General features: G+C 35.1%; 1 protein-coding gene across 3 annotated transcripts; it reads right to left on the bottom strand.

Annotated features, from left to right (window-relative positions):
* Nucleotides 1-1,905: 1,905 nt before the first annotated feature.
* Nucleotides 1,906-20,298, bottom strand: bin1a (bridging integrator 1a). Of its 3 annotated transcripts, XM_073845704.1 has the most exons (20): nucleotides 20,123-20,298; nucleotides 18,608-18,688; nucleotides 18,429-18,483; nucleotides 18,235-18,329; nucleotides 15,536-15,631; nucleotides 15,347-15,454; nucleotides 15,117-15,209; nucleotides 14,492-14,577; nucleotides 14,091-14,166; nucleotides 13,224-13,279; nucleotides 12,959-13,003; nucleotides 12,396-12,468; nucleotides 10,976-11,098; nucleotides 9,202-9,279; nucleotides 8,840-8,857; nucleotides 8,133-8,369; nucleotides 7,771-7,824; nucleotides 6,588-6,650; nucleotides 6,393-6,494; nucleotides 1,906-6,186 (listed from the first exon to the last, which is right to left on the bottom strand). In XM_073845704.1, exons 1-20 carry the CDS (start codon nucleotides 20,207-20,209, stop codon nucleotides 6,085-6,087), a joined length of 1,728 nt encoding a protein of 575 aa, XP_073701805.1. In that variant the 5' UTR covers nucleotides 20,210-20,298; the 3' UTR covers nucleotides 1,906-6,084. The 3 variants fall into 3 exon arrangements, with proteins under 3 accessions (XP_073701805.1, XP_073701807.1, XP_073701806.1); XM_073845706.1 differs by lacking the exon at nucleotides 8,133-8,369; XM_073845705.1 differs by lacking the exon at nucleotides 12,959-13,003.
* Between the last annotated feature and the right edge of the window lie 5,570 nt (nucleotides 20,299-25,868).

Here is a 25,868-nt window from a genome sequence, read left to right as displayed (position 1 = left end):
TATGGCCTAATCCTGGCTTAGTCTAAGCCCTGTCTGTGAAACCAGGCCTAAAAGTCATAATCACAAGATTAAAAAATCTAAATAATGACTTGCAAAAGTCGAATTTATGATTTAAAAAGTTCAAATTATGAGATAGTCATAATTACGAGATAAAATGTTGAAATTATGACCTATCATTTTTTAATTATGACTTAAAAAGTCAAAATTCTGACTTATAAAAATCAAAATTATGAGATAAAGTCGAAATGAATTTCGACTTTTTATCTCATAATTAAAAATTTTTAAGTATAAAAATATATAAAATATATATAAAATGCTGAAATTATGACTTAAGTCATAATGAGATAAAAAGTCAAAATTATGACTTAAGTCATAATTACGAGATAAAAATGTTGAAATTATGACTTAACATTTTTAAATTCTGATTTAAAAAGTCAAAATGATGAGATAATTTTCGAAATTTGGACTTAAGTAATAATTATGATATAAAATGCCGAAATTATGAGTTAAGTCATAATTACGAGATAAAATGTTGAAATTATGACTTCAAAAAATGAAATCATGAGATAGAAAGTCAAAATTATGACTTAAAAAGTCAAAATTCTGAGATAAAATGCTGAAATTATGACTAAAAGTCAAAATTATGACTTAAGTCATAATTACGAGATAAAATGTTGAAATTATGACTTAACATTTTTAAATTCTGTCAAAAAGTCAAAATGATGAGATCATTTTCGAAATTTTGACTTACTTAAGTAATAATTACGATATAAAATGCCGAAATTATGACTTAAGTCATAATTACGAGATAAAATGTTGCAATTATGACTTTAAAAAATTAAATCATGAGTTAGAAAGTCAAAATTATGACTTAAGTCATAATTACGATATAAAACTTATTAAAAAGTCATAACTACAAGATAAAGTGGTAAAATTACGACTTAAAAAGTCAAAATGATGACTTAAAAGACACAGAAAGTCTAAATTATGATTTAAAAGGTAACACTTTACAATAAGGTTCATTAGTTAACATTAGTTAACCATATTAGTTAACATGAACTAATAATGAACTGGACTTATACAGCATTTATTAATCTTTGTTAATGTTAATTTCAACATTTACTAATACATTATTAAAATTTTGTTAACATTAGTTAATGCAGTGTGAACTAACATGAACAAACAATGAACAACTGTATTTCCGTTAACTAACGTTAATAAAGATTAGTAAATACATTAACAAATGTATTGCTCATGGTTAGTTCATATTAGTTAATACATTAACTAATGTTTAACTAATGAACCTTATTGTAAAGTGTTACCATTTAAAAACTCAAATTTATGAGATAATAAATCAAAATTATGACTTAAGTCATAATTACGAAATAAAACAGAAATGATGACATACAAAGTCTAAATTATACTAAAGTCATAACTACAAGATAAAGTGGTAAAATTATGACTTAAAAGTCAAAATAATGACTTAAAATGTCATGAGAATCTGTATAATAATTTTGACTTTTTAAGTCACAATTTTAACTTTTATCTCATAATTATGACTCAAGTAAGTCATAATTTCGACTTTTTATCTCATAATTTTGACTTTTTATCTTGCAATTATGACTTCAGTATGTCATAATTATGACATTTTAAGGCATTCATTTTTTTCTTATGTGGTGGAAATCCATAGATGCAAGCAGTAAAGGCACAGCTCTATTCTGGAAAAGAGGGTGGGGAGCAGCAGCTAATTTAAATTTAAAGAGAAAACAGCACGAAAAGAGCGTTTGATCTGAGGGTTTTGAGGTGAAAATTCACATATTGTAAAAAGGGGCATAATAGGTCTCCTTTAATAAGCATAGTGTATTTTAAGTTTAACAATTTGTGGACACAAAAGATGAAATATGACAGGATTAAATCCATGTTTATTAGCATTGGTGAGTCAGCAGGATACAGGACTGTAGAATGACTACACTCATGGCTTATAATGGCGTAAAGTGGCCCTGATTTCCCAGGCCACCTCAGCAAGAAAACATCAAGTCACTACACACAGACACACTGCTCATGGATTTAAGCATGCCCCTTTCACATTCACACTAATTACAGATATAGATATGCTCAGAGAATTTGAATCTTTAGTGACAAAACTCAACAAAACTACACAATGTTCACAGCTACAGGTGCAACAACACAACAACACTAGCAAATATCGTAACTGCGCTCAAATACATGAAGAGGAAGAGTTTGTCCACCCGCGAGGACTTTCGATTTAATTAAGAGCTTGTGCGAGAGGTCATTAAAGATGCATTGGCAGCTTAAATAACTCGGTAATCAGTCTCTATACAGATCGCATTGATTTCTCAGTACTGGATACAAAAAACCAAGGACGCAAACACACACACACACACACACACACACTTGCTTCAAAACTGGTGAAGCGTGGCAAGAACTCCCTCCAAGCTTGGGTCACATCACATGACATGTCCAGTTAGTGAGAGATCAGGGGTTAGCAAGCAAACCAAACAAAAAGCAAACAAGTTCTCATTCAGCACAACAGATGAGTGGAGAATCAATATCTCTGCCATACCAACTTGAGTTCAGTCATTATAAAAGCTCAAAGCCGCACTAAACCTTCTCTGCTCTTGTTGCTCTGAGACTGATGGTACCTTCTGATCCAAACGTGAAAAGACCAGAGTATACAACACTGAGAAAGACCCCAGTTAAAAGCCAGTGTTCATGGCACATAGAATCATTTTAACTCTCATTTGTCTCACAATGTACAAAAATAAAACTATAATTACAGTGTAAGAGGACTGAATTCATATTATGCATATTCTGAGTTGCTTTTAAATGTTGCACACAAGTGAGCATTAATACCCACTTAAAATGCCAATATCTTTATGTCAATGAATACAATTCAGAAAGAAATAAAAATCTGTGCAGAGATTATTGCATTTCATGTTAAGAAGGACAGAAATTCTCCTTTACCGAATATAAACCGTATTTTACTAAATGACCGAGAACAAATTGTGTGTATATGACTCCGTTTGCACGTTGACGTATAATATTAATCACATAGTAATACCTGAAATGGCTTCGTCAAAAAAGAAAGCAACATCAGTGGACAGTAATATCATGTGTAAGGTAAAGCTAAGGGTGAAAGACAGCGCACAGGTTCATATAAATATAACCTGAGCAAGAGTCTGGGGTTAAATACATTAGCTTCATTAGTGTCAACATTAACTGCATATGGAATGAGTGCATTTGTTTTTTAATGAGAAGGATAAAATACTCCTTTAACTATATTAGTCTGTTTTATTTGTGCAGAAACATGCAGAAATGGTGCTGGTAGTTCTTTGACTCTGAGCAGTCAAACTTCATTTCCATGAAGGAGTACTCAGCTGTATACTGTAGGATTATGTAACTGAAAGCTGGAGTAAACTACACAACATTTGTACAGATTGTTGCACAGATTTGCAGTCTGCACTCGTAAAAATATAGGTCCCAAAAGGGTGTTTTTGCAGTGATGCCATAGAAGAACCATTTTTTGGTTCTCCAAATGTTCCTAAAAATCTAAAGAACCTTCTTTAACTATAAAGAACCTTTTCTGCATTTGAAAGGTTCCATGGATGTTCAAGGTTCTTCATAGAACCATTGATTCCAATAAAGAACCTTTATTTTTATAGGAACACTCCAACTCCCTCCGAGTTAATAAGTAGATTTTTACCGTTTTGAAATCCATTCAGCCATTCTCCTGTTCTGGCGATATCACTTTTAGCATAGCTTAGCATAGATCATTGAATCCTATTAGACCAATAGCATCGCGTTCAAACATGACCAACGAGTTTTGGTATTTGTCCTATTTAAAACTTGACTCTTCTGTAGTTATATCGTGTACTAAGACCGGCAGTAAATGTAAAGATGTGATTTTCTAGGCCGATAAGATTAGGAACTACACTCCCATTCTGGTGTAATAGTCAAGGACGTTTGCTGCCGTAACATGGCTGAAGCAGGCGCAGTAATATCATGCAGCACATCGCAGCACAACGTGACCAACTGCATGCACAGGCAGCATTCCTCGTTGGAAGTTACCCAGCTGGGAACTAATTTCAGGCGCTGCGTGATATTACTGCGCCTGCTGTGGCCATGTTACGGCAGCAAACTTCCTTGACTATTACACCGGAATGGAATTGTAGTTCCTAATCTTATCGGCCTAGAAAAATCACATCTTTACATTTTCCACCGGTCTTAGTACATGATATAACTACAGAAGAGTCAAGTTTTAAATAGGACAAATACCGAAACTTATTGGTTATTTTTGAACGCGATACTATTGGTCTAATAGGATTCAATGATCTATGCTAAGCTATGCTAAAAGTGATATTGCCAGAACAGGAGAACGGCTGAATGGATTTCAAAACGGTAAAACTCAACTTATTTACTTGGGGAGAGTTGGAGAATGAGCCTATTTCCAAAAAAAATGGAGTGTTCCTTTAGGAGTGTGGAGGAGTTGGTGCTGGTTGCTGAAAGTCAGAGCCAGTCTGCACATTTCAATTGAGAGATTTTTACAGACAATCACATTCTATATAATGGTTACAGACTTCAGTCTGTGATTCCATCCACTCAAAGGAAAACATTTTTGATATTTTGAGCCGATAAAACACATTGTTTTCATTTGTCACGCATCTCCTAAAATCTGTTTAGATTTTAAAAGTTGTGTAGTGTATTCCAGAGAGGAATAATCTTCACCATTTAAAAGGGAACCCCAGGTATTGCTTGTATGGCTTAATATAACGTAAAAGATTTCTCTTACTTAAATATGTAGTAAAAAACATTAAGGTTTATGTTATTTTAAAAATCAACATGGTTTTATACATATTTTAGACTATGCTGGGCTCTATTATTTTGACGATGTGAAATGGTTGCATTCTGTAAGGTATTGGTGCTACCTGTTGCTATTTTTACCACAACACAACTGATACGACGCCACATTGTGTGGCTTTTGGTTGTAATTAAAAAGCGATCTAAGTCTTCACTGCTTTCCTGGCAATAGGAGGAGAAAATAATGGGAAGATGCCTGTGGACGAAAAAAACTTTCTAAAGACCTGCGTCTTTGTTCTCTCCACTTTAGCCCTGATGCCTTTGGGGCTTTTAGTCGACCACAGCTACTGAAAGAGCTTACAAATGGCAGAGACAAGAAATGCTAGATTCCATCCTGGCAGGATGTGAACATGCCGATGATTGTCAAGACACCACAACCACAGAAGGAGTTTATCAGCATGGATTTTACTCGATATCCAGGGGCGTTTAGACTCCTTGTGGGGAAAATCGATGGTACAGCATTTGGTTTAAGTCTACGCTTATATCCATCGCCACCTTTAAGTTCTTTCAGTAGCTGTGGTCATTGAACAACAGGTAGCGCCAGTAGCTCACCGAGTACAACCATTTTAAGTTATCGAAATAATAGATTATATTATTGCATAAAATATGCATAAAATTATGTCTTTAATGGGTTTTCTACAACATATTTTAGTAAGACACATTATATACATTATATTAAGCCATACAAGTTTTAATACCCGGGGATCCCTTTAATAATAAATACTGTTTGCTTCCATCTGTGACACAACTATATATATCATGCAGCTCAAATAGTGCTCAGTATTAGACTATGGAGACTGTTTTCTCACCAGTGTGTGAGCTCATTTTGAATATGATTTTAAAACATTTCCACACAAAATGGGACATGGTTAAGACTGGCTAGTCTAAAAACGTTTACAGCAAAGACTTACTTTGGGTATGTTACTCCATCTATTAGAAAAGGCAAAACTAGTCAACAGAATACCACTGATTTTGTCAAAGGTTGATCCAATTTTCTTTTACTTGCACCATGACAAATATGAATCACTGTGAGGACACCCGAAACAATGCAAAGACTAACCTGTCAACATCTTCCACAAACATACTCAGCAGATTGCCTGTGGCTGTGCATTTGTTGGTGTAGTACAGTTTTTTATCTGCATTTTGAAGGGAAGCAATAAGGAGTTATATAGAAGGGTTAACAACAGATCAAGGGATCACAGGCCCTCACATCCTCTGGGTGAAGTTTTCAGGAAAGACTCCTTTTTTCCCAAGATCTTTATTCTGAATCCAGTCGGACTCTACGACTCCCATCAACCACCCTTCATCCTGTAAGTACAGAAACTCAGTTAGGTGATCCTAACCCATATGCTGGTTAGGTATGTTTTGAAGCATTGAGCTGGTTCTAAACTGGTCCTAAGCAGCTAAGGGCCAGCTTAAACCAGTTCAAACCAGCAGCCATGCTTCAAAACATACTTAACCAGCATATAACCTTACACTCTTATGTAAGAAGTGGTCAAAATTACTATACTAACCTGCTCGTCTTGGTTCTCATAGTTCACTACCAGCACCACATCTCCTGCCTTCAACTCCAACTCGTCAGAGTCATTTGCATTGTAGTCGTGCATTGCTTTCACCTATATTCACACAAATACAAGTCTCACTTCTTCTGCTTCAAATATTGATTGAAAGACCAATCTTAGTTCAATTAAAACATAGTTTGGACTCACTTTGAACAGGAAGGATTCTGGCATCTCTACACTCTCTGTGCTCTCAGTGGTTGCCTGTGGAGTCTGCATTAAACAATAAATACAACAACAGAGATAAACTTTATACCTTTTATTAATATTATATGAATAACTGGCATCAAAACATAAAAGGTGCTTCACTTAGTGCCTGACAACTTAATGGATTAGTTCACTTCCAGAATAAAAATGTCCTGATAAATTACTCAACCCATGTCATCCCAGATGTTCATGTCTTTCTTTCTTCAATCGGAAAGAAATGAAGGTTTTTAAGGTAAACATTCTAGGATTTTTCTCCATATAGTGGACTTCAATGGGGATCAGCAGGTTGAAGGTCCAAATTGCAGTTTTTTTAATGCAGCTTCAAAGGGCTCTACAGGATCCCAGTCAAAGAAATAAGGGTCTTATCTAGCAAAACGATTAGTAATTTTCTAAAAATATAAAATTAAAAAAGGTATATACTTTTAAACCACAAATGCTTGTCTTGCATTAGCACTGCGATGTAAGTCAACAACTTCACACATTGTGTAATCACAGTGGAAATGTCACTTTGTCATTTTCCTTCAACTTTAAAATCATCCAACATTGTTTTTACCTTTTTTTGTGAAGGACGTTTGACTTTTTTGCACGTATGCTTTGTAAACACTGCCTACATCTGACCTTTCCAACATGACTCGAGTTAGAGCTAGTGAATGATGAGCATTTGTAGTTAAAAAGTATATACTTTTTTATTTTATTTTATTTTTTTTTAAATGACAGATCGATTCTCTACATAAGACCCTTATTCCTCGACTGGGATCGTGTAGAGCTCTTCGAAGCTGCATCGAAACTGCAATTTGGACCTTGAACCCGCTAATCCCTATTGAAGTCCACTATATGGAAAAAAATCCTGGAATGTCTTCCTCAAAAACCTTTATTTCTTTTCGACTGAAGAAAGAAAGACATGAACATGAATGACATTAAAACTGAGTCTGCAACTGCCCCTTCAGTCCACCAGAGGGAGTCCTCACCTGATTATCAGCATTCACTACACTTCATATCTTTATGTTTGTTGATGCAAGGTTTGAGTTACTCATAGATTTCCTGTTTCTCCTTTAAGCTTTTGCTTTGGATTTTTACTTCTAGATCATATGCTATGTCTTATTTTATTCATTTACTCATCACTTACATCATTTACGGTTTCAGCTACTGCCTCTTCTTTATCAGGTGTCTTTTCTGTGGCCTGCAAAAGGGAAAGACCGGGAGATAAAGAAGGAGAGAGCCAATGGAGATTGAGGAATAAAAGGTAGAGAGCCAAGAATTGAAAGAGAGAACAAAAAGATGCAAATTACACAGATATCCTCATAACATAGCAAGCCCAGCTGTAGCTGTTACTACTACTACAACTACTACTACTAGCAGCACTGCTACCGGCATTCTATCTATTGCCATGCTAAGCATCTTCTTGCTCCCATCCAGAAGTTCCCAATGAAGCGCGACCTCAATATAGCACAGCTCAGCTCCTGTCGGCTTGCTCTATGAGATTTGTACCTGAGCCCCATCATCGTCCCACCCCTGGGCCTGCTCGGTAGAATCATTGTCATTCTCCCGCACAGGCTGAGAGCCATCATCATCATCCCAGGCGGGGTATGCGGCCGGAGCACGCACAGGTTGGCTACCATCATCATCCCAGGTAGCCTGGGTACCATCATCGCCCCAGCCAGAGTGCACAGGCTGGGTACCATCATCGTCCCATGTCTGAGGCACCTCAGCTTCCTTCTCTGTTTGCTACATGTGGCAGGGAGGTGGGTAGGTATGGCAGTGAGAGGAAGGGGACATGTGGGAGCCGTGGGGAAAAGCATGACCAGGGATCATTCAGAGTGGAGAAAGAATGAGGAGCCAGAGAGAGTGTAAAACACAGATGAGCATTTCTGCAGTTGAACACACAATACTGGAGGTCATCTAGACTCTATGGAATGACGTGGCACGTGCAACATTAATATTGTGGACAGTTACTAAAGCAGGACAGACAGACATTTACAATCTTTATGTAGGAAAGCCTTGCAGTGAAAGGAAATTTAATGGAAAAGCTTTTCTGCAACTGTTTGACAAGGGCAGACTGATTTCCCTAACCATTACATATTGAATGACATTAGCCAAATAATTCAAAATAGTGTAGGAATCTGTTTGAATTAAAAGAAAAGGTTAAACATGCTGATATAGACTACAACTCTGAGTAAAAATAAAAGCACACTCACGTCCCATGAATCCCAATTCTGTCAAAGTGCACAAAAACAAAGCAAAATTAATATACTTTGAATATGTTATAATGCATAAAATAGACATATTATAAGTGCTGTAGTGCTTAAGTCTGGACAAGACCACACTCAAACTCAAGTCCATCTCAAATCCAAGTCTCTGACCATAATTTTAGCAGCAATTGGACTCAACCTAGACTTGTACTCGAATATGCTGGTCTCAACTAGTCATAGAAAATATGGTCTTGGACTCAAACTAGAGTTTGGTCTTGATTTAACTCAAGTACTACAACATTGCTATAAGCTATAAAAAACGAAAATTAGCTGTTAATTAATCTAGAATTCTTCTAATTCTGACAAACCTGTGCAGCTGGTGTGGTGGCAGCCTGAAGTGAGTCCAGATCCATATCCAGCAGATTAGCAGTGGCTGGAGCATCATACTGACAAAAAAGGAAAATGTCAATAGTGTAGCAATGTATGAAGCACAACTCACACAGATGTCACTTTTAAAACCAATAAGATTTCTGGCGATCTCTGTGCAAGGAATTCGCTTTTCTGACCCATTTCAAAGTCTGAGTGGGGAAATCTTTGGCCCCTACATAGATTTTTGTTAAAATGACTGTATTTCACCCACAAAAAATTTGCAGAACAACAGTAAATGTGACTGCTCCTTAATTCTCACAGTTGATTACAATAGTTTCACACTAGCATATTGCTAGGGTAACAACTTTCTAAGAACTGCAAGAAATATTGATTAAATGGATGATTACTGATGTAATGTAAAAAAAAAATTGCATCTATAAGAGTGTAATGTGTAACTATCACACAAAACATTGCCATTCAGAATTTAATTAAGAATGGCTTTCCAATTTTGAATCCTAAATTTGAAAAGAAGAACTATAATTTGAATTTAAATAAGTAGAATTGGATAGACATTCCAGTAAATGTATATACTACAGTTGAGGTCAAAAGTTTACATACACCCTTCAGAATCTGCACAGTGCATTAAGAGCTGGGGGGTGAAATCTTTTTGAATTTGAAGATCAGGGTAAATTTAATTTATTTTGTCTTCTGGGAAACATGTAAGCATCTTGCGTAAATTCTGAATGGCAGTACTAAATAATAAAAAATATATATATATTTAGGTAAAATAAGAAAAATGTACACATCTTCATTCTGTTCAAAAGTTTAATGCACCATTTTTCCTTCTGAAGGATCAGTGAGCTTTAGAACCTTCTGTAATATTTATGTAATAGCTGTAAGAGTCCCCCTAGTTGTTCTCAGTGTGAAAAGCTGGATCTCAAAATCATACAGTCATTGTGGAAAGGGTTCAAATATATAAAAATGCTAAAAAAACAAAGAATTTGTGGGACCTGAAGGATTTTTCTGAAGAACAGCAGGCAGTTTAACTGTTCAGGACAAAGAAGGGACTCATAAACAACTATCACAGAACAAAAAAAAAAAAAAAAAAACACAGCTGTGGATCATTCAGATAACAACACAGTATTAAGATGTGTATGTAAAATTTTGAACGTGGTCATTTTTATAAATTCAACTATCATTTTCTCTTGCGGACTATATGTAAATGTCTTTTATGTGAAATATCTTATTTAGGTCAGTACTAAATAAAAAAAAAACACATTTTGTATGATCCCTCTTATTTAAGTTAAATAATATTTAGCAGATTCTGCAAGGTGTATGTAAACATTTGACCTCAACTATATGTGAAGTGTAGTTTTTGTTTTTTAAGTATTAATTACTACCAGTATTAATTATACATGCAACATTTCTAATCCATCCATGGAAATGTATTCAACTTAAATATATTTCATTCATACTTAATAAATTAACTTTCAATTTTACAATTTTACGAAGAACAAGCAGGCTTAGAAGAAGGAAACTTTTAAAATAACTAATAAGTGACCTGCTGTAGCCCATTTTCTTCATGCCAACAAAATTTACTGCATTTTAATTCACTAACCCCAACTCAGATTCAACATCCTGCTATTCACATTCTAACTCATGAACTGGCAGGGAGTCGGTGTATTTTTGTATATTTCATCCAACCCAAGTGTCTTCACATTTAGCATCATTAGCCTGAAGATGAGGATTACAGAAGAAGAAAGTACTGCTGACCTGTGTTGGCGAAGTGACACTGATGTCTGGAGTAGCAGCCTCACCAAACAAATTGATAATGTTCTCCTGCTTCATATCCTTTGATGGAGTAACTTTAGGAGGTGGAGGAACCGCAGGCCTTAGCTGGAAACACATAAATACAAAATATGGTTTCCTATTTCATAGATAAATCACTGCAATATTAAGAAATCACTGCAATTACTAATTTTGAGGTGCTTGTATTATCTCTTAAAAAAACAGAAAAACTGGCACAAAGGCATGATTCCTGTCTTCCTCTATTTGTTCAATTCTCAGCCAATTTTCACAAGTATGAATGACATTATTTTGTCTAATCCTGATGCAGCTCCTTTACCAATTGTAAGTTAAAGGTTGTATCAGCGATTTCTAGCCTGAAACATAAAGTGTCAAATTCAGCTGACCTTTCATCACGATCCGCTCGCTGCCTGCCCCATAAATTGTCTGTGAAAAAAACGCGTCTCTCTGGTCAGCCTAGGGACCGAGATATGCCAAAAAAACAATCGGCGCTATCAACCTTTCCACAGATAAACAAACAGTGTTCCAACCAATCAGCGTCAGGGGCTTGGTGTTGTGGACTTTCCTACTGGTGCAGGGATGTGAGGGAGGCGGAGCGAAAGTCCACAACACCAAACCCCTGACACTGATTGGTTGGAACACTGTTTGTTTATCTGTGGAAAGGTTGATAGCGCCGATTGTTTTTTTGACATATCTCGGACCCTAGGCTGACCAGAGAGACGCAGTTTTTTCACAGACAATTTATGGGGCAGGCAGCGAGCGAATCGTGATGAAAGGTCAGCTGAATTTGACACTTTATGTTTTAGGCTAGAAATCGCTGATACAACCTTTAAAGGAACTCAAAAAATGAACATTCTGTTCAACAAAAAAATGAAAATTCAAACACATAAAACCTTTTTTTATGTTTGGAATACAAATTTAAATATTTCTGATGAAATCTGAGAGCTTTCTGACCCTACTTAGACAGCAATACAACAACCTTAAACATGAATGGCAGCGGAGACTTGACACGGAAGAGAAGAAACTGTTGAATAAAGTCGTTAGTTTTGTTTTCTTTGCACAAAAAAGTATTCGCGTAGCTTCATAAAATCATGGTGGAAACACTGAAGTCACATGGATTATTTTATCAATGTACTTACTACCTTTCTAGGCCTTGAACTAGTCAGTTGCGTTGTTGTCTATGCAGGGTTAGAAAGCTCTTGGATTTTATCAAAAATAACTTAATTTGTGTTCCAAAGATGAACAAAGGTCTTACAGGTTTGAAATGGGTGGGTAATTAATAACAGAATTTTCATTTTTGGGTGAACTTTGTACTTAGCAGACTCAGCCAGAATGTGTTATTGTACATGGCAAAAATAGAAAGCCATAATGATTTTTAAATGCATACCTTGGATGGTGATTTGGGAATGGCTGGCGGTCCTCCTGGGCTCAACGTGTGATTGGCATCTTGTGTTCTGTCACTGGAGCATAAAGTACAGATAATGATATACAGTATCATGGCTATGAAGAGCCCCTCTGTGTCATGCTTTGATTAGGCTCCATCCAATCACCAATGCTTTACACTGCAAGCCCTAGTCTTTGATGACCAGTGTGACCAAACAGCTATCTGGGATACTTCCAAGCCAGAACTGACATACTGTAACTACACTTAGGATAGTAGCAATCTTAGCAGTTATTCATGCAGACGCAGTCACTTCCTGTGCAAAATCATTCTGCTCATGCAGTGAACTCAAGCGCACTGTGAAGACATCATCTAAAACACAATTTCCGAATGCAAAACTTTAGTCATTATTGTATAGCACCAACAGTCCCAAGACTGCAGACAGACTGCACAAGACAAACCGTAATCTAGGTGCACGGGCAGCACTTGAGGGCACGCAAAAAGCTTTAGTACGCAATGCAGAGACCCACACACACTCAATCACAGCACTGTAGGGCTACCGCCGTTACCTCTTCTGGGGCACTGATGTCCTCTCCACTTGGATATCTGTTTTTCTGTGAGAATGGTGTTGGGGTTTGTTCATTTATTTAATTGTGTAAACTGTATAGAGTGTAGTTATACCAATACTATTAATTGGCATATGCACAATTTAGACACCATTTTGAGGAAAGAATGGATAAAAATGAACCAGCACGGTTAAGATGTACAATAAATACAACTAAGAGCTTATAAATGGAACACTGTGTATGTATGCTGCATATAAATTTGACTAACCTGGACATATCTTGATTTTCTAATTTCTCCAGTGTGTCATTCAGATTCTGATTAATCTGTAAGAAAACATATACAGTTAAGGTCAAAAGTTTACATACACCTTGCAGAATCTGCAAATTATATGTTAATTATTTTACAAAAACAGGAGGGATCGTACTAAATGCAAGTTATTTTTTATTTAGTACTGACCTGAGTAAGATATTTGACATAAAATACATTTACATATAGTCCACAAGAGAAAATAATAGTTGAATTTATAAAACTAAACCCATTTAAAAGTTTACATAGACGTGATTCTTAATGCTGTGTTACCTGAATACTTCACAGCTGTACCTCAGTTGTCCTCAGTGTGAAAAGATGGATCTCAAAATCATACAGTCATTGTTGGAAAGGGTTCAAATACTCAAAAATGCCAAAAAAACAAAGATTTTTTTGGGACCTGAATGATTTTTCTGAAGTACAGCGGGCAGTTTAACTGTTCAGGACAAACAAGAGACTCATGAACAACTATCACTAAACAAAAAAAAAACACAGCTGTGGATCATTCAGGTATTAAGAATCAAGCATATGTACATTTTTGAATGTGATCATTTTTATAAATTCAATTATTTTCCCTTGTGGATTATATGTCAATGCCTATTATGTGAAATATCTTATTCAGGTCAGTACTAAATACTAAATAAAAAATAAAATGCATTTTGTATGATGATTATTTGGGTAAAATAATTAACACTTTGCAGATTCTGCAAGGTGTATGTAAACTTTAGACCTCAACTGTATAACTCATTCACCAGAATATTTACTTATAATACACAAAACATAACCATAATGTTCTGTCAGTTGATGGTGTTGCACTGGATTCCTTACTTTTCCCATTTCTCTATGAAACTTCTCTTCCAAACCAGCCACACTCTGGAATGTATTCACATAAAAGCCAACACGACTGAAAGAAAGCAAACACAATTTAAGCCCTCTATAAGATGACAACAGACCTCAGTCTAAGATTAAAAAAAATCTTTAAATAATAATCTCAAAAATATCTTAATTTGTGTTTCGAAGATAAATGAATGTCTTACGGGTTTGGAACGACATAAGGGTGATTATTTAATTACAGAAATGTCATTTTTGGGTGAAATATCCTTTAAAAAAATAGTCTGTTATTACTGTTGATTTTATATTCAAGAGAACAAGTTCTTCCTTTATAAGTAACCAATTTTTGCCAGAATAAGCTAGAAGTCAAACGTCTGTGAGAGTAAATAAATCCAGACCTGTTCCACAGAGATGGCAGTTCCTCCTGCAAATCTATATTAATCTCCTCAAACACTTTCTGTGCCCTCTCCAGCTCCTCCTCTGCCTATAAACACAAAAAATTATATTACCACATGACATGGAGTTCAATAATCTTATTCACCCACGAGGCTTTAGCCTTAAAACAATTTTCCTCAATAGAGCTAATTAAACATGATGAATTGCTTCACCTACCATATTTGATTAGTCATTTATTTGTCCCAAACATACATGGAATAACCAAATAATAGCAAGATTCGTATTTGTGTTGGCCTGGCATGACAATATTGCCCTCTTGAATGAGCAAAATTAAATCAAGGTGATGGCTAGTTTTTAATAAAAGCTCAGAATGTAGTCAAATTAAAAAAGTTATTTTGAAGAATGTTGGTAACCAGGCAGTTGACAGTAGCCATTGACTTCTATAGTACTTTTTTTCATACAATGGAAGTCAATGGTTGCCGTCAACTGTTTGGTTAACAACATTCTTCAAAATATCTTCTTTCATGCTCAACCGAAGAAAGAAACTCATACAGGTCTGTAACAACTTAGGGGTGAGTAAATGATGACAAAATTTTTATTTTCTTCCTTCAAGTTATAGTGTGTCACCTGACTCCTGGAGAGGCTGGTTTGAGCCACGTTATGGGCAGACAGGATCCCCTGAGCCCAACCAGGGGCGGCCCTCTCCAGCAGGGAAGCTGGCTACATAGAGAAGAAAAAAAATTAATGAAAAATAAATCTTACTCCATATGCAATGACTGTAGAAACATTAGCATGTAACATGACTACAATAAACCAAATGGCATGATAAAATTCTTTTAAAAAACTAAGGGCTGTACCTTGGTGATTTTGATCCCTTCCTTTTTCTTTCCTTTGTTTACCGCAGCATAGTTGTGTCGTGCACTGTCGTAGTCCACCAGCTTCCTGTCACGCTTTGCAATACGGGCCTGAAAAGAATTATACAGATATTAAACAGAAAATCACAGCATGATATGCTAAACTACAGCTTCATCATGAGATCTTAGTACTTTGATGTCAGGAAACTGGCCCAGGTAAGTGTCCATGGATATAAGTGCATGGTCCACAAGTTTCTGATGGAAGTCTGTCCAAAGGAGGTCTGAATCCTGTTGTACACACACAACAATAGACACGAAATGTTAGGATGGTAGAAGACCATCTCAAATACATTAAGTACACCCCCCCCCCCACACACACACACACACACACATTCACAGAGACATTGTATCTATATAGACAACTACAGAGCAGCTGGATCCTTAGTGTTTTTAAACTATTTAGGCTAAACTATTTACTTTCTTGCAGCTACTGCTGAAAAACTAGTTGGGATTTGCAGGTTTATAAACGAAGAATAAAGAAATATTAAACAAAGAGAATAGAGAATAAAACAAAGGAGTCAAAAACTAATTTATAATCAAAACCCCTTGAATTACCTCCCATATGTTTCCTGACTCCTAACATTTCCTTTCAAAGAAAGCAGAAATCAAGTAAAAATGGTGGACATGTAGAATAGATACACATACACCACTGTTCAAAAGTTTGTGGTCAGTAAAATAAAAGGAAATTAATCATTTAATTCAGCAAGGACACATTAAATTAATCAAAATTAGGAGTAAAGAACCCTAAAAGATGATGTTTGTTGATTTCTGATCATGTGACACTGAGGAATTTAGTAATGGATGCTTAAGCTTCACAGAAATAAGTTGCATTTTAATATATATTTAAATAGAAAATAGTTCCGTTTTTTATTGTAATAATATTTCTCAACATTATCGTTTTCTGTATTTTTAATCAATTAAATGCAGCCTCGGCGAGCATAAGAGACTTCTTTCAAAACATTAAAAAATCTTACCGACCCCAAACTTTTGAATGCTGATGTAATATGTAATAAAAGCATGGAGAAATGACAGAAGGGTGTGAATTAAAAACAATAAAATGGAAAGGAGAATAGGTGTAGGGGATACCTTGTGCCATATCTGCTCTCAGTCAAGTGTTAAAGGAATTGTATGTCGTTTTTGATCATTTGGTTTACTATTTACATAAAAAAAAAAACATGGAAGTACTTTGCAAATGCAAGTTTCTGTCCTGTATTGAAATAGGCTATATGTCGAACGTCACCTGGCCAACCACGGAAAACAGGTCTCATTGCTTCCGCTTGTCGGAGAACGTGTTAATAGCCATAATAAATAATGGCGATATCGACGGACTTTTAAGGTAATCAGTTAAACAAGCCAGCTGTTTATTGTGGACGTTTCATTCGATATTTATATATAAATGTTAGTGAAAAGAATAAAAATTTAAAACTTTTATATATCAATCCACATATGTGATGGACATTGGTTATGATCATTTTTAGTGTCTACTTTGAATGAATCTTGAGTAAATCATGTTCATATTTAAAGAGGGATATGCAAAACGCGTGAACCGGAAGCAACGAGACCTGTTTAGCAGAAAACGGAAGCCTGTTGGGCATAACCCCTATTATTTCCTTTTATTACACGGCTCTTTGGAATGCTTGATTCTGATTGGTCAGTTGAGACATTTGCAGGTTCGTTCTTTTCAAATAATCACCGCTCCAAAGTAATAACGCATAGCCGGTACTACTTGTATGTTTAAAATCCCTCCGTGCCAACAAAGATTACCGTTTGGCGCCATCTTGTGACAAACACTGGACAACCACATTTAACAATGGAAAATTTCGACATTAATCTATTTAAATTGTCTTACTAATGTACATAGTTTGAATGTTAGTCACGTGGTACTATATCGTTTCGCGGAAGGATAAAAATGTTAATTTAAAACAAATATGCCAATAAAAGGTTTCAAATTCATATTCATGTCCAGTTTTTTTTCCTTATGTGGCAAGTAGCCGTGTAATAAGCGGGATAATGTACAGGCAGCCGGTAGTTATCGCGAAATAAGCCCCTTCAGTGTGATACAAGACCCTCCGCTTCGCGTCGGGTCCTGATCACACTGTCGGGGCTTATTTCTGCGATAACTACCGGCTGCCTGTACATTATCCCTTACTTGAAATATAAAGTTGAGGCAAGACAAATAGTCATTAGGCAAATATTTACTCATTGCTAGTCAACTACAAATGATATTGGGGAGGGCATTTTCATTTAAAAAAGCGATTTTTGGACCAAACTTTGGAAAGTAAGACGAGTCATCAATATTTTTGTCCATTTTACAACAAATACTATACATTTTAGTGTATAAAAGGAAGAAAATCTGATTTTAAAAAAGCATAAACATAACAGGACATGCGTTTCTATTTCCAACAATTTTTGTCTGAATGTATACGTTATAAATCCAGACAAAAACACATTTTCTCATATGAAATCTTTAAAGAGACAGTTCACCCAAAAATGAAAATTCTGTCATTAATTACTCACCCTCATGTTGTTCCAAACCCACAAGACCTTTGTTCATCTTTGGAACAAAACATAAGATATTTTTTATGAAATCTGAGCGCTTTCTAACTTTCTGAAGATCTTAATTTGTGTTCCAAAGATAAACAAAGGTCTTGGACGGTTTGGAACGACATGAGGGTCAATAATTAATGACAGAATTTTTATTTTTGGGTGAACTATCCCTTTAAACTGCATTAATGGGACAAAAGGGGGGCTCAATTTACTCCTGAATTACTTAATTAATTGAGATTCTAAAACACATTTTACTGACAATGACTGAGGTATAAAACAATAACCTCGAAGAGTGAGTCCACGTCCTTGCTTCCATACCAGTCAGACTCATACATGTCATCCAGGCACTCGTACAGATGTTTAGAAGACTCATGCATGGCTGAGGGAAACCATTAGAAAGGGATCAGCAAGGCAAAGGAAACTACATATACAATTCATGTTGCATAGGGTGTGTAAATTTGTCAAACGTTAATCTTACCTTTTACAGCAGCCAAATAGGCCCGAAGGTCTTTCTGCAGTTTGGTACCCTCAACCTAGGTGAGCAAATGATGCATAATTGAAACAGAGAGTCATAGGCAAAGAGGATAAAACCAGAATAGATTCAGACGAACATTTGAAAAAAAAAAAAAAAAAAAAAGAGTTAGAAAAAACACTCACCAACTGTTTGTTGAAGTTAATCACACCCTCTTCAAATGCCAGATCTTTAGTCTCATCTGCCTTGCCAAGCTTTTGGAGAACCTGAGAGAAGATGATTGTATTATTGACCATATTACTCATATATTTAAAAAAATAAATAAATGAAAATAAAAAATATTGTGGCTAGTTACATTTCCAGTTTTGGTATTTGGGTATAGATGTTACTGAAATATTAAAGGAACAAGAAAGTGTTTTTCAAAGCAATGACAAACCAGAACTTCTATATGGAGGGAGCTTCTTTGCATTGACGAGAAGAACTACTATATTTATTAAATGCTGTACAAATATTTTGATAAATTGTTAATGTCGTATCTATTGCTTAAAACCATGACTGGAATGTGTATTTGTGTCTGCGAAATTGAAATGAAATCTCTCATTTCCTTAGCCTTATTCAGTGACAGCTGGTGTGAAGAACCCAAACATCATTCCAAAGGAAAACACGATCAATAGTCAGAAAAGCCAGATGGTCACTCAACCTATTTAACCACACTGGAAACGTTTATGACCATAATAAACATTTATGAGTTTGAAAAGAAGAAAAAAGCAGTTTATTTTACATAAAGTTATGAAATATCAGGTTGCAGCTATTAAAAGTGGTGAAGGATGTGGGACAGCAATGCACGATGCAGCTGCTCGTTTACTGTGGTGAGGGGAAGTCTGTCTCATTTCCGCGAATCGGTTCTTTAGAACAATTCGTTTGAAGAACCGAAAAACGTAATTGCGTCATCACGTCCAATATGTAAGCTCATATTTCTGTTTATCATGTTAATAATTGCCGTTTATTTACTTGATTGTGATTCCTCAGTTTAGTTTGTAGCAGCCATGACTAAACGTATTTAAAAAATTGAACTAACGTTACTTGTATACTTTTTTAACTTATATAAACGTAATTCGACTCTAAACATACTAAAATTCACTTACCTTACAGTTCCCGTCTCGTTACAAATCGGACACGCTTGAAAGTGGCGGTTCTCGGTATAATAAATTAGTGAGCCGATGACTCGTGATCAGATTCGTGAACGACTTGTTTTGTGAACCGATTCACTAAAAGATCCGACTCAACAGAACGATCCGAACGACGCGCTCACCACACTAGGTTAATGGAAAGGTTCACAGGCAAAAATGGGTTAAATTTAAAATTAAAGGACATTGAGTGCTGATGGTTTTAAAGCAAACGCACAAATCCAGTGTAACAGGCGCAGTAAACGTTGTTTCCATAGCAGCCCCATTGCACTTAAACAGCGAGCTTGCGCCTTTAAAATTGCATTATCTACAAATATATGAAAACGTTTGCATATATATAATTGAGGTAAATGCTGTATTTTAGTATTCGCTAGTCAGTATATGGATGAGCCTCGGCTCTGACACGTTCCACGTTTTATACATCACGCCAGAGGACGGCCTCAGATGTTTTATTGTGATGCAAGGCAGAGAGATTGTGTATTTGATATATATCAGATGATTAAAATGTCTTACCTTTTCCTGAGCCCTGGTAATTTTTTTCTGAACATTGCTTGCTATTTTTCCTGCGGATACCCCTTTCCCCATCGGTAATTCAGCCATTTTTATCCGGATTGCGTTACAGTATATAATTCAACAGAGCTGTTTTTCCCCTCAATGCAGGTGCATTAATTCTAGGCCTTATAATAACACTCGCCCCTGGAATAGAATGAACCTGCACAAGCGCAAACGATACAGATGGTCACTGACCAATGACAATAGCGCAGTCTTAAAGGGACAGTAACCTATTTTTCATGTCACACCAACGAGGCCGTAACATATTATTTTAGGCATGTTGTCGATTTTACAGTGGGTTTGCAATAAAATGTGTATTAGAAATATTTATATTTTACAAGAGTTGTTGTATTAACCACCTGAAAGACTGAAAATGGATTCAAAGCTGCTACTTCAAGCAATGCCATAAACAATCATAAAAACGGGACTCAATGATTTGCTTCAGTAGTCTATTTAAATCAGTTACATGTGCTTTAAATACATTAAAAAGGAAGAAAAAAGCAAAATAAATGTTTGTGGGTTGTGCATGGGTCAGCCTCATTTGCGGATTGGCATGAAGAGAACTCCATAAACTCCAGAGTTTCTCCGCAAAATCTCCATCACATTTCAGCAGATGGTTCTGATTTATTTGTGGTACACAGCCAGCCTCTTAGTGGTTCATGGATCAAACATTTATTGGAGCACCAGAATTAGGCAGTCCAGGGCATTTGATAGTTTGTGGTGAGAGACCTCAAAGCACAGCCTCTAAGGAAGCTGCAAGTGATGTAATTACTATTTCAAAACCAATTGCCATCAGTTGCATGCACAACAATGAAAACAAAAGGAAAATATTCATATATAAGATGAAACATACACTAAATATACCAAAGGTGAAACCAAATATTGATGTATTTGTACTGTGACACCTGACATGTGTCTATGCATTTTAAAATCAATCAAATCATGCGAAGATTCAAATGTGATCTTTAATACTATAGAACATATAAACGGCAGTTAAAGATTCCAGAATAATTCAGTTTTGGGAAGGAAAAAAAACATTTAAACCACCCAATGACCCTTTTTTTTCCTGAATTAACATGACAACACTGCTACTAAACTGTTTTGATCTTTTAACATATACCAACATCCACCATAATAACCCAATTGCAAAGAGAAAGCCACATGATGAATGAAGTATAGTCTGTATTTTTCAAATGTAGGTTCACTTCAAGTGTTATCATGGTCCTGTAAAGCATAATACTTCCACCCTTGAACATTTTCTGGAGGTGTATAGTACTATGCAAGCATCAAAGGCTGTCTGACATCCCTTAATTGAATCATTCATGTTTTTTTTTTTTTAATTCATGTGCATTTATTCATGTTTTCTTCTTGTTGATTGGCTATTCTTCTCTTTACACATTTACTCTATAAACAACATCTATATGTGTGCCTTCATCTAAATTAAATGTACATGTGCAAAATCAAGGATGTCATATTGTCATTATATTTAAGAAATGAATTCTCAAGTACATTGTCATCTAATTTCCACAGCAGTTTTAAAGTATCACCAGGAGAGGGGGCACTTTGCATGTGTATCTGTTCAGAGTGTGCCGTTCATAGACATTTATGTTTGTAGGCTATGTGACCTTTCAGAGTGGTATTTTTGCCATTAAGCAGAGTTTAAAATCAAATGTTGGAAGTTATTTAACAATGATACATCCGTGTCAATGAAAAGCATATGAAATGTGAAAAATAAAATTATGCAGTAATTATCTAATACTGTTTGCTTCACCGTCTGTTTATGTGCGGCCTCAAAGTTTGATACAGCTACTACAAAATAAAGGAAATTCAAGAAAGAGTGCTTTTGCAAGTAATAAGGTGGGTTAACACTAATTGAATTTTTTATATGTATATATATATATATATATATATATATATATATATATAAATTTGCATATTTTGCTCAATTTACATGTTCATTTTATATAACCCCAACAATCATTTAATTTTAATTAAAGGAAACTTTTTTAAACTGGGGAAAATGTAAATAAATAAATGTTTTATATATTTTATAGTGTTTTTGTTGTTGTTTTTTCAGGATTTTTATTTAAAGATTTGCACATTATTATTATTATTTTTTTTTTAAGGACATCTCAACTTTCTGAACTGGTAACAGTTTTGTTTTGAACAAATCCAATACTCCACTCCAATACTAGCCCACATCAGAAAAAGCATCTGAAATAGAATGTAACATCTTGTAGGAATTGAGCATTACAGCAGAGAGCAGAGACTCAACTCAGGTTAAGTGAAACTTTATTTATTTATTTATACATACATACATGTATAATAACTGGGTCTCATTGGTGAATTCACAAGTTAAGTGACTCAAGGGTTTATTTATTATTGGTAGGGATCATTGACAGAATCTAAAGGTACCTGAGAATTTGCACACCACTAGCGCCACCTAGTGTTCCAGAGATATAAGGATTTTTGCAAAAACATTTATAACATAAAAACATTGCCCAAATTGAACTTTCTCTGTGTTAAAACATTCCTTGGCCTATGCTGATTCGGTCGATGTCTCATTTTTCATTTTCCATCATTTTTTTTGTCCACGATTTTTAAATGAAATGTTTTTTTTTCATTACTCCTCCTACACATTTTGTCCAAAATCTGATCAGATGATCTATCTAGACTAAGCCGCACAGAAAATACTGAACTGATTTTTGATATTCGCTACCATTCCCAAGAAATAACTCTTTGAGGTTGACTGTGTCTGTTTTTCTACTTACGTTGGTTAGCTTAGCATGCTAACCATTTGCCATTCTTTATGGAGAGGCTCTTCACCTATGTAAACTACTAATTAATAAGATAACTTAGCATGCTAATTTGGTCGACATGCTAAGTGATGTGTTTGTGGGGCTCATTCTCACCCTGAAACAGGACACCTGTTGTGCCTTTTTTCGGCCCGTGGCATAGGCAAATGCTAAGGGTTATATAAAAAAGTGTAACTTCCACTATTCTTAAAACTATTATAACTTCAGAAAAGAATAAGCCCACATTAATTTAACTGCATATCAAAGCCTACTAAGTTAGGGTGACCATATTCTGAGAATCCAAAAAGAGGACACCCTCCCCAGGAGAGTAAAACTGTAGCAGGTTATGTGAGATTGAGGAGGTGATGGTGTAGTTTTTAAGTTAAGGCAGTACCAAAAACACCACTAGAGGTCTTTGTAAGATCATCTTTTTATTTTTATTTTTTTATTTAAATCCTTGCATTTTTTTTTGTGCCTACTCGTTTCTTTAATATCTTATTTTGCACAGTGCCGTATTTATATTGTATTTATTAGTTAATGTCACTTGTTTAAACTTTTTTATTGTGGGAGTATTTAAATCTAATACTTTATGCAAGCTATTTATATTGTATTTCATATGTTCAGTTGCATTTTTTTGTATTTGTTTCTTTAATTCTTTCTAAGTATTTTGAATGTGCAATTGCTTTATTTAAATAAAAGAATGTCCAAGACAAAGCTATTAAGTTTCTTATGAGTATATGTACACTAGCAGTGGAATTTACTGCGATGCAGATATGGCGTGAACGCGCCTTTAACCTAGTTTATTTGAAGACAGTGACGTCACGTGCAACCTGCTGAAAATACTCCAGTCCTAAATTCAGTAGTGAATGTAGACAGTTTATATAAATAATATATGTATATGTATATGCATATGTTTATATTATAATATTCAAATTAGGAGCGTGTTGGAATGGTTAATGATTATGTGTCCGTTTTCAGCTTTCTAGTGTGGAAAAAGCACATGTCACTAGAAAGCTTAAAAAGTACACATATTCAGTTAGAATAATACAGTTAGCATTAACCATTCCAACACGCTCTTAAGTTAAATATTATAAACAAAAATATATATAAAATGTATACATTCACTACTGAACGGGTCAAAATGAAACTGAAACACGGTACACAACATAAAATATGACTTTATAATTTATCTTTAATATAGATGCAGCAATTTGCATTGAACTGCAACATTCACAACTACATCTGTGGATTAAGCCAATTAATTTCCTTTATTTGATCGCAATCTTCAGCGTCCTTGTTCGGCTTCTATCAATAGTATTAATAGTAAGGAATCTTCATTTTGGTTCAGTCAAGTTATTTATTTGTATAGCATCCACAATACACAAGGAAATTATTCTGTTATGTTTAATGGCTCAACGGTTTAACATTAAGCAGTTTGAGGACTGGGTGGTATGATCCACCATTTGGGATTGTATTATTATTTTAGTAGTTATATCAGCACCACTTTTAGTTGAGACTGAATACTACGTAATGAGTATTTTCAGTGTCTCAGTATGACAGAGCAATTTTTTTATTAAAAGAAATTTCCATGTTCTTCAATTTTTTTCAAAAAAAAAAAATATATATATTCATATAAAATGGACAGCTTTGTCTGTGGTGAAGAGGCTCTGCCTACAATTAGGCTAATAGCTGATTATAACATCTCTGTATTTCTTCTTTCCAGCTAACCAGTGTTGATGTTGTACTATGGACAAAAAAGAATTTTCGGACAGAATTTGCAAAAATAAAGTCTTCCTCTTGGAGACTTCATCTGCAGACCATGATATTATCTTGCAGTATGTGCAGCAGGCTAAACTTATTACTCAGCGTGACTACACGTACCTCACAGATATTACTGAAAAAGAGAAAAGAGTCTCCAAACTACTTGACAAACTCATGGGAAAGGGTGAGGAAACTTGTCGCCAATTCATAGACCTTTTAAGAGAGGATTATATCTTGGAAATTTTTCCAGCATTAACAAATCATGCCATTTTGGCTTCTTTAATGCAAGAGGTGATGTTCATATTTTATTTTCACATACGTTCTGTAAATGCTGCAGTCAAGTATGTTCTGTTTGACTTATGTGTGCCTATATGTATTTTTATGTCAGGTCTCCCAATACAAAACCGAACAAATTCCAGCATTAAAGAATCATGCCATTTTTGGATTCTTTATCGCAAGAGGTAATGTTCATATTTGATGTTCATATAAGTTTCTGTAAATGCTGCAGTCAAATATGTTCTGTTTGACTTGTGTGTGCCTATATGTGTTTTTATATCAGGTCTCCCAATACAAAAAAGAAGAAATTCCAGCATTAAAGAATCATGCAATTTTGGATTCTTTATCGCAAGAGGTAATGTTCATATTTGATGTTCACATAACTTTCTGTAAAAGCTGCAGTCAAATATGTTCTGTTTGACTTGTGTGTGCCTATATGTGTTTTTATATCAGGTCTCCCAATACAAAAAAGAAGAAATTCCAGCATTAAAGAATCATGCAATTTTGGATTCTTTATCGCAAGAGGTAATGTTCATATTTGATGTTCACATAACTTTCTGTAAAAGCTGCAGTCAAGTATGTTCTGTTTGACTTGTGTGCACCTATATGTTTTTATATCAGGTCTTCCAATACAAAATAGAACGAAATCCACGTGGTATCTGCATAATCATCAATAATGTACACTTTAAGACCTTGCATGAAAGAACCATGGGATCAGATGAGGAACAAAGTTAGTTTTTGTTATTATTATTATTATTATTATTATTATTATTATTATTTTATTATATTTAGGCAGTAAGCAGTAGATATTTCAAAGGGGTCATGACGTGAAAAATAAAATTTGCCTTGGTCTTTTGGAGTCAGCAATGGTTGTA

Source organism: Garra rufa, chromosome 8, assembly GCF_049309525.1.
Source record: "Garra rufa chromosome 8, GarRuf1.0, whole genome shotgun sequence".
Taxonomy (NCBI): domain Eukaryota; kingdom Metazoa; phylum Chordata; class Actinopteri; order Cypriniformes; family Cyprinidae; genus Garra; species Garra rufa.
The sequence above is the reverse complement of the archived record's forward strand: the minus strand, read 5'-3'. Positions and strand labels throughout refer to the sequence as shown.

Bases quoted from the DNA above. Each gene is read 5' to 3' on its own strand.
- bin1a (XM_073845704.1), bottom strand. From the start codon at position 20,209: ATGGCTGAATTACCGATGGGGAAAGGGGTATCCGCAGGAAAAATAGCA. The intron at 14,167-14,491 runs GTCTGGATTTAT...GCTTTCTTTCAG, and splicing joins CTGCCATCTCTGTGGAACAG to TCGTGTTGGCTTTTATGTGA. The intron at 6,651-7,770 runs GTAAGTGATGAG...TGTTTAATGCAG, and splicing joins TAGCTGAAACCGTAAATGAT to ACTCCACAGGCAACCACTGA.